Source organism: Manis pentadactyla, chromosome 11 (assembly GCF_030020395.1).
Source record: "Manis pentadactyla isolate mManPen7 chromosome 11, mManPen7.hap1, whole genome shotgun sequence".
NCBI lineage: Eukaryota > Metazoa > Chordata > Mammalia > Pholidota > Manidae > Manis > Manis pentadactyla.
Window position 1 is genome coordinate 15,154,946 of NC_080029.1, and position 14,797 is coordinate 15,169,742.

General features: G+C 38.3%; 1 protein-coding gene across 5 annotated transcripts in view; it reads left to right on the forward strand.

Moving 5' to 3' along the window:
• Positions 1–14,797, forward strand: part of PTPN21 (protein tyrosine phosphatase non-receptor type 21) — a 96,243-nt gene that overhangs the window by 21,363 nt on the left and 60,083 nt on the right. For all 5 annotated transcript variants that reach the window (XM_036882465.2, XM_036882467.2, XM_036882466.2 and 2 more), the window contains exon 3: positions 12,927–13,096. In XM_036882465.2, the coding sequence (XP_036738360.2) occupies positions 12,927–13,096 (170 nt within the window). The remainder of the gene's footprint in view (positions 1–12,926; positions 13,097–14,797) is intronic.

Sequence of the window (14,797 nt, forward strand, 5' to 3'; positions counted from 1 at the left end):
TGAACAACAACGGTGAACACGGGCATACTTGTGTTTTTCCTGACCTTAGTGGGGAAAGCTTCCAGTCTTTCATAGACTATGATGTGCTGTGAGTTTTCCATAAATGCTTTTGATGAGAAGCTATCTTGTATTCCTGTTTTGTTGAGTATTTTTATCTCAAAAGAGTATTGGATTTTATTATGCCTTTTCTGTGTCAAATGAGGTGATTGTGTTCTTTCCCTTCATATTAATATGAAGTATTCCAATATACCTCCTTGGAAGTATTTAACAAGATAAAAAGTTGATTCTTGCCTAGCCTTAACTACTACTTAAGACAGAACTTGAACACAGGATCAAGAACCAAAGTAAATACTTTACTACCACATAAATGGGTTGGTATTCAAATGTCCAAAATCTTAGCCTCTCCTACATCTAAAATAGCTAATCAACAAATAATTTACTAAATATTCTTTTGAGCTGTTTGTACTATTAGATAAAGTTCCTGCTACTCCTTTAAAAGGTATATAATTTGTAAAAAACTAATTATGGTGCAGTTTCACAAATGTATTTTTCTATTTTCAGTCCGTGTGTGGCATGAGTAATTAATGCGTTGCTAAAGTATAAACTTTGCATGTTTTAAGAGTTAGTTTATTTCTTTCAGAATGTGACTTTTTAAGAGTGCTAGCTGATTATTTCTTGTAATTAAATAAGTGATCAGTTCACAACCTTATTTATAATTCTTTTTAAATTTTTGTGTTTGGAGCATTGAAGTCCAACTGTATTTAAAGGGAAAAGTAATGTATACAAAGAGTTTTTTTTTTTTTTTTTTTGTAGATAATTATTTTTTATTGAAGGGTAGTTGACACACAGTATTACCTAACATTAGTTTCAGGTGTACAACATAGTGATTCAACATTTATATACATGACAATTCTAGGTACCAGCTATCACCATACCAAGCTGTTACAATATCTTGACTATATTCATTACATCCCGGTTACTTATTATTTTACCATTGGAAGTGTCTACTTTTTTTTTTTCTTTTTGTGAGGGCATCTCTCATATTTATTGATCAAATGGTTGTTAACAACAATAAAATTCTGTATAGGGGAGTCAATGCTCAATGCACAATCATTAATCCACCCCAAGCCTAATTTTCGTCAGTCTCCAATCTTCTGAGGAATAACAAACAAGTTCTTACATGGAGAACAAATTCTTACATAGTGAATAAGTTCTTACATGGTGAACATTACAAGGGCAGCCATCACAGAAACCTTCGGTTTTGCTCATGCATTATGAACTATAAACAGTCAGTTCAAATATGAATACTCATTTGATTTTTATACTTGATTTATATATGGATACCACATTTCTCTCTTTATTATTATTATTTTTAATAAAATGCTGAAGTGGTAGGTAGATACAAGATAAAGGTAGAAAACATAGTTTAGTGTTGTAAGAGAGCAAATGTAGATGATCAAGTGTGTGCCTGTAGACTATGTGTTAATCCAAGCTAGACAAGGGCAATAAAACATCCACATAATGCAGAAGATTTCTCTCAGAACAGGGGGGTGAGGTTCTAAGCCTCACCTCTGTTGATCCCCAATTTCTCACCTGATGACCCCCCTGCGACTGTGCCTGTCTTAGGTTGTTCCTCCCTTGAGGAATCTTACCCGTCTCTGGGTAACCAGTCATCTTCCAGGGCCATACAGGGAAATGTAAAGTTGGTAAATGAGAGAGAAGCCTTATTGTTTGAAATGGCTAGCTTTTTATTTCTTTGCATATTTATGCCCTGTAGCTTCTATGCCCAGCATTTGTTTTGAGGTATCTTTACCACTTGGAAGAATTATGATACTCGGTAAATTTGATATGAGGCATGAATTCTATTTAAGGGTTGTAATTAAGAAGGAAGAAGAAAAGCTATAGAAGTAGCAGGCGGAAGAAAACATGGGAAGATTGATTATTTCTTTGACATATCTTCTTGTAGAGTAACTTCAGCATGTATAGGTTTTAAGCTACTACTTAAATTGCACACACACATTAACATAATAGGAGTATAGTTACATAACCAAAGCATATCTGTAATTACCAGCCATCTCCAGTGAAACCAAGAAAACCAGTTAGGCACCTTAGGCATTTGTGAAAACTTATCTATGATATGGTGGATATTGTCCAACTGAACTTGAACAGTCTGAGAGAAATCAGACAAATTAAAACAACCTATTCCCGTGGAATGTTCACATGCCATATGTTCTTTTTTTTTTTTTTTTTTTTTTTTTTTCTGGTATAAGAATGATAGTGTAGTTTATTTTTTATTTTTTATTTTTTTAATAATTATTTTTTATTGAAGGGTAGTTGACACACAGTATTACATTACATGAGTTTCAAGTGTACAACACAGTGGTAGAACATTTATATACATAATTCTAGGTTCCAGCTATCACCCTACCAGGCTGTTACAATATCTTGACTATATTCCTTATGCTATACATTACATCCCGGTTACTAATTTATTTTACCATTGGAAGTCTGTCCTTCTTTTTTTTTTTTTTTTTTTTTTTTGTGAGGGCATCTCTCATATTTATTGATCAAATGGTTGTTAACGACAATAAAATTCTGTATAGGGGAGTCAATGCTCAATGCACAATCATTATTCCACCCCAAGCCTAATTTTTGTCAGTCTCCAATCTTCTGAGGCATAACAAACAAGTTCTTACATGTAGAACAAATTCTTACATAATGAATAAGTTACATAGTGAACAGTACAAGGGCAGTCATCACAGAAACTTTCGGTTTTGCTCATGCATTATGAACTATAAACAGTCAGTTCAAATATGAATACTGATTTGGTTTTTATACTTGATTTATATGTGGATACCACATTTCTCTCTTTATTATTATTATTTTTAATAAAATGCTGAAGTGGTAGGTAGATACAAGATAAAGGTAGAAAACATAGTTTAGTGTTGTATGAGAGCACATGTAGATGATCAGGTGTGTGCCTGTAGACTATGTGTTAATCCAAGCTAGACCAGGGCAATAAAACATCCACGTATGCAGAAGATTTCTCTCAGAACGGGGGGGTGAGGTTCTAAGCCTCACCTCTGTTGATCCCCAATTTCTCACCTGATGGCCCCCCTGCGACTGTGCCTGTCTTAGGTTGTTCCTCCCTTGAGGAATCTTACCCGTCTCTGGCTAACCAGTCATCTTCCGGGGCCATACAGGGAAATGTGAAGTTGGTAAGTGAGAGAGAAGCCTTATTGTTTGAAAAAGTTAGCTTTTTACTTCTTTGCATATTTATGCCCTGTGGCTTCTATGCCCAGCATTTGTCTTGAGGTATCTTTACCACTTGGAAGAATTATGATACTCGGTAAATTTGATATGAGGCACAAATTCTATTTAAGGGTTGTAATTAGGAAGGAAGAAGAAAAGCTATAGAAGTAGCAGGCGGAAGAAAACATGGGAAGATTGATTATTTCTTTGATATATCTTCTTGTAGAGTAACTTCAGCATGTATAGGTTTTAAGCTACTACTTAAATTGCACACACACATTAACATAATAGGAGTATAGTTACATAACCAAAGCATATCTGTAATTACCAGCCATCTGCAGTGAAACCAAGAAAACCAGTTAGGCACCTTAGGCATTTGTGAAAACTTATCTATGATATGGTGGATATTGTCCAAATGAACTTGAACAGTCTGAGAGAAATCAGACAAATTAAAACAACCCATTCCTGGGGACTGTTCACATGCCATATGTTCTTTTAACAATAAATAGTTTGTAGTTGTAAGACTTTGGAGCGCTACAATTTGCACTTCTCCAAATTCTTGGTTGAGTTCCAACAGTATAGATCCAGTCCAATTTTGTTGTTTTACTGTATGCACAGGCCAGCTTAGATATCTCCTTCCTCATTCCCATGGCAAGTCCAGGAACCGGTGGGATGAGTGCATCTACAGCTGTAGCAGTGCGTGGATCTTTGTTGGGGTTTTTTGATGATCATCTTCTGGCATGAGTCTTCCCGAGAGTGCTGATTTTGGAAGTTCTTTTTCATATCGTATCTTAGTACATTTTCGGGGTAGCCCAATTAGGCTTTGATCCTCTGTATAAACACAAACAGACCCTGTGCCTACACTTTTATATGCCCTTTATACCCTTGTGTAGAACTCATTGGAGGTTACCACACAGGAACTGCCCTTTTTTTCTTTTTTTTTTTGGTATCACTAATCTACACTTACATGAAGAATATTATGTTTACTAAGCTCTCCCCTATACCAGGTTCCCCCTATAAACCCCTTTACAGTCACTGTCCATCAGCATAGCAAAACGTTGTAGAATCACTACTTGCCTTCTCTGTGTTGTACAGCCCTCCCTTTTCTCCTACCCCTCCATGCATGCTAATCTTAATAACCCCCTACTTCTCCCCCCCACTTATCCCTCCCTACCCACCCTTCCTCCTCAGTCCCTTTCCCTTTGGTACCTGTTAGTCCATTCTTGAGTTCTGTGATTCTGCTGCTGTTTTGTTCCTTCAGTTTTTCCTTTGTTCTTATATTCCACAGATAAGTGAAATCATTTGGTATTTCTCTTTCTCCGCTTGGCTTGTTTCACTGAGCATAATACCCTCCAGCTCCATCCATGTTGCTGCAAATGGTTGGATTTGCCCTTTTCTTATGGCTGAGTAGTATTCCATTGTGTATATGTACCACATCTTCTTTATCCATTCATCTATCGATGGACATTTAGGTTGCTTCCAATTCGTGGCTATTGTAAATAGTGCTGCGATAAACATAGGGGTGCACTGATCTTTCTCATACTTGATTGCTGCATTCTTAGGGTAAATTCCTAGGAGTGCAATTCCTGGGTCAAATGGTAGGTCTGTTTTGAGCATTTTGATGTACCTCCATACTGCTTTCCACAATGGTTGAACAAGTTTACATTCCCACGAGCAGTGTAGGAGGGTTCCCCTTTCTCCACAGCCTCGCCAACATTTGTTGTTGTTTGTCTTTTGGATGGCAGCCATCCTTACTGGTGTGAGGTGATACCTCATTGTAGTTTTAATTTGCATTTCTCTGATAATTAGCGATGTGGAGCATCTTTTCATGTGTCTGTTGGCCATCTGTATTTCTTTTTTGGAGAACTGTCTGTTCAGTTCCTCTGCCCATTTTTTAATTGGGTTATTTGTTTTTTGTTTGTTGAGGCGTGTGACCTCTTTATATATTCTGGACGTCAAGCCTTTATCGGATGTGTCATTTTCAAATATATTCTCCCATACTGTAGGGATCCTTCTTGTTCTATTGATGGTGTCTTTTGCTGTACAGAAGCTTTTCAGCTTAATATAGTCCCACTTACTCATTTTTGCTGTTGTTTTCCTTGCCCGGGGAGATATGTTCAAGAAGAGGTCACTCATGTTTATGTCTAAGAGGTTTTTGCCTATGTTTTCTTCCAAGAGTTTAATGGTTTCATGGCTTACATTCAGGTCTTTGATCCATTTTGAGTTTACTTTTGTATATGGGGTTAGACAATGGTCCAGTTTCATTCTCCTACATGTAGCTGTCCATTTTTGCCAGCACCACCTGTTGAAGAGACTGTCATTTTGCCATTGTATGTCCATGGCTCCTTTATCAAATATTAATTGACCATATATGTCTGGGTGAATGTCTGGATTCTCTAGTCTGTTCCATTGGTCTGTGGCTCTGCTCTTGTGCCAGTACCAAAATGTCTTGATTATTATGACTTTATAGTAGAGCTTGAAGTTGGGGAGTGAGATCCCCCCTACTTTTTTCTTCTTTCTCAGGATTTCTTTGGCTATTCGGGGTCTTTGGTGTTTCCATATGAATTTTTGAATTATTTGTTCCAGTTCATTGAAGAATGTTGCTGGTAGTTTCATAGGGATTGCATCAAATCTGTATATTGCTTTGGGCAGGATGGCCATTTTGACGATATTAATTCTTCCTAGCCACGAGCATGGGATGAGTTTCCATCTGTTAGTGTCCCCTTTAATTTCTCTTAAGAGTGACTTGTAGTTTTCAGAGTATAAGTCTTTCACTTCTTTGGTTAGGTTTATTCCTAGGTATTTTGTTTTTTTTGATGCAATTGTGAATGGAGTTGTTTTCCTGATTTCTCTTTCTGTTGGTTCATTGTTAGTATACAGGAAAGCCACAGATTTCTGTGTGTTGATTTTGTATCCTGCAACTTTGCTGTATTCCGATATCAGTTCTAGTAGTTTTGGGGTGGAATCTTTAGGGTTTTTTATGTACAGTATCATGTTATCTGCAAATAGTGACAGTTTAACTTCTTCTTTACCAATCTGGATTCCTTGTATTTCTTTGTTTTGTCTGATTGCCGTGGCTAGGACCTCCAGTACTATGTTAAATAACAGTGGAGAGAGTGGGCATCCCTGTCTAGTTCCCGATCTCAGAGGAAATGCTTTCAGCTTCTCGCTGTTCAATATAATGTTGGCTGTTGGTTTATCATAGATGGCCTTTATTATGTTGAGGTACTTGCCCTCTATTCCCATTTTGCTGAGAGTTTTTATCATGAATGGATGTTGAACTTTGTCAAATGCTTTTTCAGCATCTATGGAGATGATCATGTGGTTTTTGTCTTTCTTTTTGTTGATGTGGTGGATGATGTTGATGGACTTTCGAATGTTGTACCATCCTTGCATCCCTGGGATGAATCCCACTTGTCATGGTGTATGATCCTTTTGATGTATTTTTGAATTCGGTTTGCTAATATTTTGTTGAGTATTTTAGCATCTATGTTCATCAGGGATATTGGTCTGTAGTTTTCTTTTTTGGTGGGGTCTTTGCCTGGTTTTGGTATTAGGGTGATGTTAGCTTCATAGAATGAGTTTGGGAGTATCCCCTCCTCCTCTATATTTTGGAAAACTCTAAGGAGAATGGATATTATGTCTTCCCTGTATGTCTGATAAAATTCCGAGGTAAATCCATCTGGCCCGGGGGTTTTGTTCTTTGGTAGTTTTTTCATTACTGCTTCAATTTCATTGCTGGTAGTTGGTCTGTTTAGATTTTCTGTTTCTTTCCGGGTCCATCATGGAAGGTTGTATTTTTCTAGGAAGTTGTCCATTTCTTCTAGGTTTCCCAGCTTGTTAGCATATAGGTTTTCATACTATTCTCCAATAATTCTTTGCATTTCCGTGGGGTCCGTCGTGATTTTTCCTTTCTCGTTTCTGATACTGTTGATTTGTGTTGACTCTCTTTTCCTCTTAATAAGTCTGGCTAGAGGCTTATCTATTTTGTTTATTTTCTCGAAGAACCAGCTCTTGGTTTCATTGATTTTTGCTATTGTTTTATTCTTCTCAATTTTATTTATTTCTTCTCTAATCTTTATTATGTCCCTCTTTCAGCTGACCTTAGGCCTCATTTGTTCTTCTTTTTCCAATTTTGATGATTGTGACATTAGGTCATTCATTTGGGATTGTTCTCCCTTTTTTAAATATGCTTGTATTGCTGTATACTTTCCTCTTAAGACTGCTTTTTCCGCGTCCCACAGAAGTTGGGGCTTAGTGTTGTTGTTGTCATTTGTTTTCATATATTGCTGGATCTCCATTTTGATTTGGTCATTGATCCATTGATTATTTAGGAGCGTGTTGTTAAGCCTCCATGTGTTTGTGAGCCTGTTTGCTTTCTTTGTACAGTTTATTTCTAGTTTTATGCCTTTGTGGTCTGAAAAGTTGGTTGGTAGGATTTCAATCTTTTGGAATTTTCTGAGGCTCTTTTTGTGGCCTAGTATGTGGTCTATTCTGGAGAATGTTCCATGTGCACTTGAGAAGAATGTATATCCCGCTGCTTTTGGATGTAGAGTTCTATAGATGTCTATTAGGTCCATCTGCTCTACTGTGTTGTTCAGTGCTTCCGTGTCCTTACTTATTTTCTGCCTAGTGGATCTATCCTTTCGGGTGAGTGGCGTGTTGAAGTCTCCTAGAATGAATGCATTGCAGTCTATATCCCACTTTAGTTCTGTTAGTATTTGTTTCACATATGCTGGTGCTCCTGTGTTGGGTTCATATATACTTAGAATGGTTATATCCTCTTGTTTGACTGAGCCCTTTATCATTATGTAGTGTCCTTCTTTATCTCTTGTTACTTTCTTTGTTTTGAAGTCTATTTTGTCTGATATTAGTACTGCAACCCCTGCTTTCTTCTCACTGTTGTTTGCTTGAAATATGTTTTTCCATCCCTTGACTTTTAGTCTGTACATGTCTTTGGGTTTGAGGTGAGTTTCTTGTAAGCAGCATATAGATGGGTCTTGCTTTTTTATCCATTCTGTTACTCTGTGTCTTTTGATTGGTGCATTCAACCCATTAACATTTAGGGTGACTATTGAAAGATATGTACTTATTGCCATTGCAGGCTTTAAATTCGTGGTTACCAAAGGTTCAAGGTTAGCCTCTTTAGTATCTTACTGCCTAACTTAGCTCGCTTATTGAGCTGTTATATACACTGTCTGGAGATTCTTTTCTTCTCTCCCTCCTTGTTCCTCCTCCTCGATTCTTCATATGTTGGGTGTTTTGTGCTGTACTCTTTCTAGGAGTGCTCCCATCTAGAGCAGTCCCTGTAAGATGTTCTGTAGAGGTGGTTTGTGGAAAGCAAATTCCCTCAGCTTTTGTTTGTCTGGGAATTGTTTAATCCCACCGTCATATTTGAATGATAGTCGTGCTGGATACAGTATCCTTGGTTCAAGGCCCTTCTGTTTCATTGTATTAAATATATCATGCCATTCTCTTCTGGCCTGTAGTGTTTCTGTTGAGAAATCTGACGTTAGCCTGATGGGTTTCCCTTTATAGGTGACCTTTTTCTCTCTAGCTGCCTTTAACACTCTTTCCTTGTCCTTGATCTTTGCCATTTTAATTATTATGTGTCTTGGTGTTGCCCTTCTTGGATCCTTTCTGTTGTGGGTTCTGTGTATTTCCGTGGTCTGTTCGATTACTTCCTCCCCCAGTGTGGGGAAGTTTTCAGCAATTATTTCTTCTAAGATACTTTCCATCTCTTTTCCTCTCTCTTCTTCTTCTGGGACCCCTATAATACGGATATTGTTCCTTTTGGATTGGTCACACAGTTCTCTTAATATTGTTTCATTCCTGGAGATCCTTTTGTCTCTCTCTATGTCAGCTTCTATGCGTTCCTGTTCTCTGGTTTCAATTCCATCAATGGCCTCTTGCATCCTATCCATTCTGCTTATAAACCCTTCCAGAGTTTGTTTCATTTCTGCGATCTCCTTTCTGGCATCTGTGATCTCCTTCCGGACTTCATCCCATTTGTCTTGCGTATTTCTCTGCATCTCTCTCAGCATGTTTATGATTCTTATTTTGAATTCTTTTTCAGGAAGACTGGTTAGGTCTGTCTCCTTCTCTGGTGTCGTCTCTGTGATCTTTGTCTGCCTGTACCTTTGCCTTTTCATGGTGATAGGAATAGTCTGCAGAACTGGGACGATTGACGGCTGGAAGGACTTCCTTTCTTGTTGGTTTGTGGCCCTCCTCTCCTGGGAGAACAGCGACCTCTAGTGGCTTGTGCTGCGCAGCTGCGCGCAGATAGGTTTTCTGCTTCCTGCCCGGCTGCTATGGAGTTAATCTCCGCTGTTGCTGTGGGCGTGGCCTGGCTCGGGCAGCTACTCCAAAATGGTGGAGTCGCGTTGGAGCAGGATCGGCCTGGAGGCTATTTATCTCCGCAAGGCGCCTCCCTGCTCCCTGGGTTTACGCCCAGGGGTTACGGTGCCCAGAGATCCCGGATTCCCTACCTCTGGATTAAGTGACCGGCCCTCTCCCTTTAACACTTCCAAAAAGCACCCGCCAAAACAAAACAACGACCACCAAAAAAAAAAAGAAAAAAAAAATTTTTTTTATTTAAAAAAAAAAAAAAAAAGGTAGTTGTTCGTTTTTCTTTATTCTCCGGTACCAGCCTCAGGCCTCTGCTCACTGGTCTTTCTGCCCTGTTTCCCTAGTATTGGGGTTCCTGTCCCTTTAAGACTTCCAAAAAGCGCTCGCCAAAAGAAAACAGCCAAAATGCAAAAAGAAAATGGTCGCGCGCTTTTCTCATGTCCTCTGGTGCCCAGCCTCCAGTGCCCGCTCACTGTTCTTGCTGCCCTGTTTCCCTAGCATCCAGGGCCCCCTGCACACGCAGTGTGTCTGCACTCTGGCCCGGATGACTGGGGCTGGGTGTTCGGCAGTCCTGGGCTCCGTCTCCCTCCCGCTCTGCCTGCTCTTCTCCTGCCGGGAGCTGGGGGGAGGGGCGCTCGGCTCCCGCCGGGCCGGGGCTTGTATCTTACCCCCTTCGCGAGGCGCTTGGTTCTCTCAGGTGCGGATGTGGTCTGGATATTGTCCTGTGTCGTCTGGTCTTTATTCTAGGAAGGGTTGTCTTTGTTATATTTTCATAGATATATGTGGTTTTGGGAGGAGATTGCCGCTGCTCTACTCACGCCGCCATCTTCCGCCGCAGTCTATTTTTTTTTTTTACAAAGAGTATTTTATGACCTTTCAATTTTGGTTAAAAGTGACATACTGTCATGACCATACAGTTTGAGGTCCTAAAGGATTCTAAACCTTCTGCATTTATGGCAAAAAATAAGTATTTATGTAATTAAGTGCACAGCAGTTATAGACCAAATATGGTACATGCAGTCCAGTTCTAAGATGAAACACAAAATATAAATAAAATTAACAAAAATGTGTTGTAATCAAATAAATGTAAGTAATTAGAAAAGTTTCTTTTTTTTTGAAGGAGCTGATAATTGATTTTGCGGTATTTAGCAGAGTGAGTGTATCTAAGTAATCTTTTAAAAATATAGTGCTTTTCTAGTGATAAAATGCATTCATGTAAGTTTTGCATTCAGTACTCGTGATGAAGCTGTGAGGGAGTATTACTTTATTTTGCACTTGAGAAAACTGAATTGGACAGATTGGCTTTCCCACTTCTCAGTTAGCAAGTGACAGTGTTGGAAGTTAACCCAGGACTTCAGACTTTCAGCATCATGTTCTTTCTATTAAACCAGATTTTTTTTTTCCTGTCAGTTGCAGTTTAAAAGGCAGAAGGAATAGTATCAATTTTCCTTAAATGTGATACATGTCTGTCCTCATGGATAACATGTAATTCATTTTATAAATAACATAACTACAGAAAATAATTAACAGTAGGATTCAGATTTTCTGCTGCATTAAAGTGTGTTTGGACTTTCAAAAATTTGATTTCCGTGTAGCTCGTCAAGGATAGATGGGTCGTGCAATTATCTCCTGCATAACATTGGGCGGCAGTGTGGTATAGTGGAGTGGTTTTCAAACTTTAAGAGCCTCAGGAATTATTTGGGAGTTTAATAGCTCTGTAGGGCTCAATAAGCTCTCCAGGTAATTCCGGTATATGTGGTCCAGGAACATTACTTGGCAAAACGTTGGCTTTTTAACACACACAAATACCTATTTTGTCAGGCAGTGGTGGTGATATAATTTGTGTAACTGCTATAGTTTCTGGAATAGAAGCTGGCACATAGTAAATGTTCAAAATATTTCGTTCATTTGTGATGACTTGGTGGCAACTAAAAAGCAAGAGAACGTTCATTCTTTCACTCAAAAGTATTTCCTGACTTCCTACACTATTCTAGCTTCTTGGATATAAAGGGAAAATGGACATATTCCTCACCTGTCCAGTTTATTTGATGAATAGACTCATTTTAAAGGTATAGTTCTTGCCTTGTAAAATGTTGTAAGAGGAAATGAATATTGAGGGCATGTTTGTATAATTACACTCTTTCCCTGTAAGTTAAGATTTTATTTTTTATTTGAATGAGAATTACAGGCTAAAGAAATAACCTAAGTATTATTTCTTGTTTTATTGATGATCTAAACTGTATTATCCAATACAGTAGCTGCTGGATGCTATGGCCATTTAATTTAATCAATTACAATTAAATAACATTAAAAATTTAGCTCCTCAGCTGCATTAGCCACATTCCAAGTACTCAACAGCCAAATGTGGCTAGTGGCTACAGTATTGAAGAATGCAGATACAGAACATTTCCATCATTGTCAAAAGTTCTGTTCAACAGAGATGATCTAGTCTAGAGCAAAGCAGTGGTTGTTCTAGTTGTCTTGATCTGTAAATTAATTTTGAGGTAAATATTAGCAGTGGTGTGACACTGTCATTTCAACCCTTAAGTGCATTAATATCCTTAAAGGTTGACTTAACCCAGGGCTAGTATTGATTTACTTGAACGGTTTATTACACAGCTAATGAGATCTAAGAGAGTATATATGGGCTCTTTTTTTGGAAATCTCTGAGTAATACATGTGTCTTACTGCTTTAGGTATAGCTTTCAGGTGTGTGTGTGAGACACAATGCCCACTGCATTATAGTTGCTTTAAATTTGTATCTAAAGAACTTTTGGAGGCAAAGATCAGTTGCAGTTGGCACCCATATTAATTACTAGAATTTACAATATTTGCATGAAATAATTATAGAGGCCAAATTCTAGAGTAGTGAAATTTGGATTAACACTATCTAGTCAGAATTCAACTAAGTAGAATCCCAGTTATGCTTCTTATAAGATATTAATTATGATGAATTTAGTATTTCAATAATTTAAAAACTAGACATGCTTTCAGTGTGTTTTTTTCTTAAAGAGTGTATGTAAAATTGTGTAGCACCCATTACATTCTGAAGTCTAGGCTATGAATGCATTTTTCTGTGCAGAATTCAAGAAATAGGGTGCAGAGTGATTGACTTCTCACCTCTGTTTCCTGAGTATGAGTATCCAGATATAGGAAGGTCTGGCTTTTTTTTTTTTTTTTCTTCAGGTTTTGCTATTGTCCCTTTCTGAGAAGAGAAGCAGTTGGAGGCTGCTGTTACTTAGTCCCAGATTGTCGTTCTGGGCAATTAAAGAACAGAAATCCTTTTGTACATTTCTCCCTCCTTCAGTGACTTTCCCTCTTTGCAGATCACCTACTTCAGCCTCTGGTACTACAACAAGCAGAATCAGCGCCGGTGGGTAGATTTGGAAAAACCTCTGAAAAAGCAGCTGGATAAGCATGCATCGGAGCCCACCGTCTATTTTGGAGTGGTGTTTTATGTGCCTTCAGTGTCACAGCTGCAGCAGGAGGTCACCAGGTGAGGAATAACATGCTGTTTGGTTTTAGGAAATAATCTAGTGAGATTAAAAAAGTGAAACTAAGGTTGAAGTCTAGGAGATAAGACTAAACTTTGCCCTCTCACTCACATTTTTAGCCACAGGATTACATGCAGGTTCTGGAATGTGTCAGAGGGTTTTACAATATGTTGCATGTGTTACGGGTTCACTAGGCACAAAGGAATGAATAAAGGGAAAAATGATGTTTTTACTCTAGCCTTGAACTCTTCTGTAGGGGTATCATTAATGTTATTGTTGATTTGTTTCTATCTTTGTAACAATGAAATGAGAGAGGAGATTGCAGAAAATTAGTCACAAAATTTGTCTTCCTTCCTCAGAGAAATGTGCAGAACTGTTCTTAACAGTTTTCTGACTCTAGCAGCTATAGAATGTGGAAGGGAATATATGTATAGTGGAAGGGTGAATGGGTGGTGGGGGTGGGGAGGAGAGGCCAGTAAGTGCACTTAAAGGGGACAAAGGCAGAAAATGAAGATCTTATTAAGGAGAAAGAGGGAGGAACTAAATGTTCTTTTTTTTTCCCCTTGAATACAAACAAACACAAAACAGCAAAACAAGGAATAAAATTTGGATTCTTGAGCCTGTGTTTCAAAGTTCTCTGAAATCCCCACTACCTTTTGAACCCTATTTAACAGTACTTTTGAGCCACGCTGAACTACTTCCAGTGACTGGGACGTGCTGCATGCCTTTTCATCTTTGTGTCCTAGATCTTTTGTTCATATTTGTGTACTGGAATCCTATTCATCTTCTGAATTGTAGTTCAACAGGCACCTCCTTCATGAAGCTGTGATCCCCAGACTGGAATGAGCCTTGCTGTCTCCAAATTGTCCTAGAATTTGATTATACTTGTGTTAAGATAGTAGCTGTCACAGCCTTTCATTATAGTTACTTGTGTACATATCTTATCCTTTTCTGATTTTTACACCCATTTCTTCTAAGCTTTACCTTTTGCATAATATCTGACAAAGTGCCGTGTAGATAGTAAGAACCTAGTACTGCCTCATGTTTGTGGAATGTTCTCTGTAGACACTAAGTTTGCCAGTTATTAGAAGAAGATGGAAAACCTCCAGATGCCGAGAATCAGGTAGTGAGGATAAACATGCCTTGACTGTAAAGCAGATCTAAGATGTAAGTACTGAAGAGAGAAGTGGAAACAAGGAGGGAAAAATCAGCAAATGAGGCATTTTGGCTTATTTATTAAAACATTTACTGAAGATAGAATGCAGTATGATACAAGAACTGTATTTGTTACTGTGGGAGGTGAATGTACAAGTGAGTGTACTTTAGTCCTACCCTGGAGGCATTGCTCACAGTCAGGTGGAACTGACAGTCTATGTAAATAAATAATTATAGTATATTATGATAACAAATGCTTTAATTAAAGCACTGGATTCCTAGGGGTGGGGCATTGAGAACATGAGCAGAGAAGGTAAAGAAGCTGACTTTTCTGTTGACTTTAGAAGGAATTTTCTAGTTAGAGGAAATAGCATGTAGAAAGCAGGGAGGATTGTATAAGCCCGTGATATTTTCAGAGAATTTCAGATATTTCCTAGAGAGGGGAGAGGAGATTTGAAAAATAGAGATGCCTTTGTCATGAAGTCATGCTATGATAGGGAAAGACGTTTTTGAACTTGAACAGGCTGCAATGAGGAAATCTCATTTTG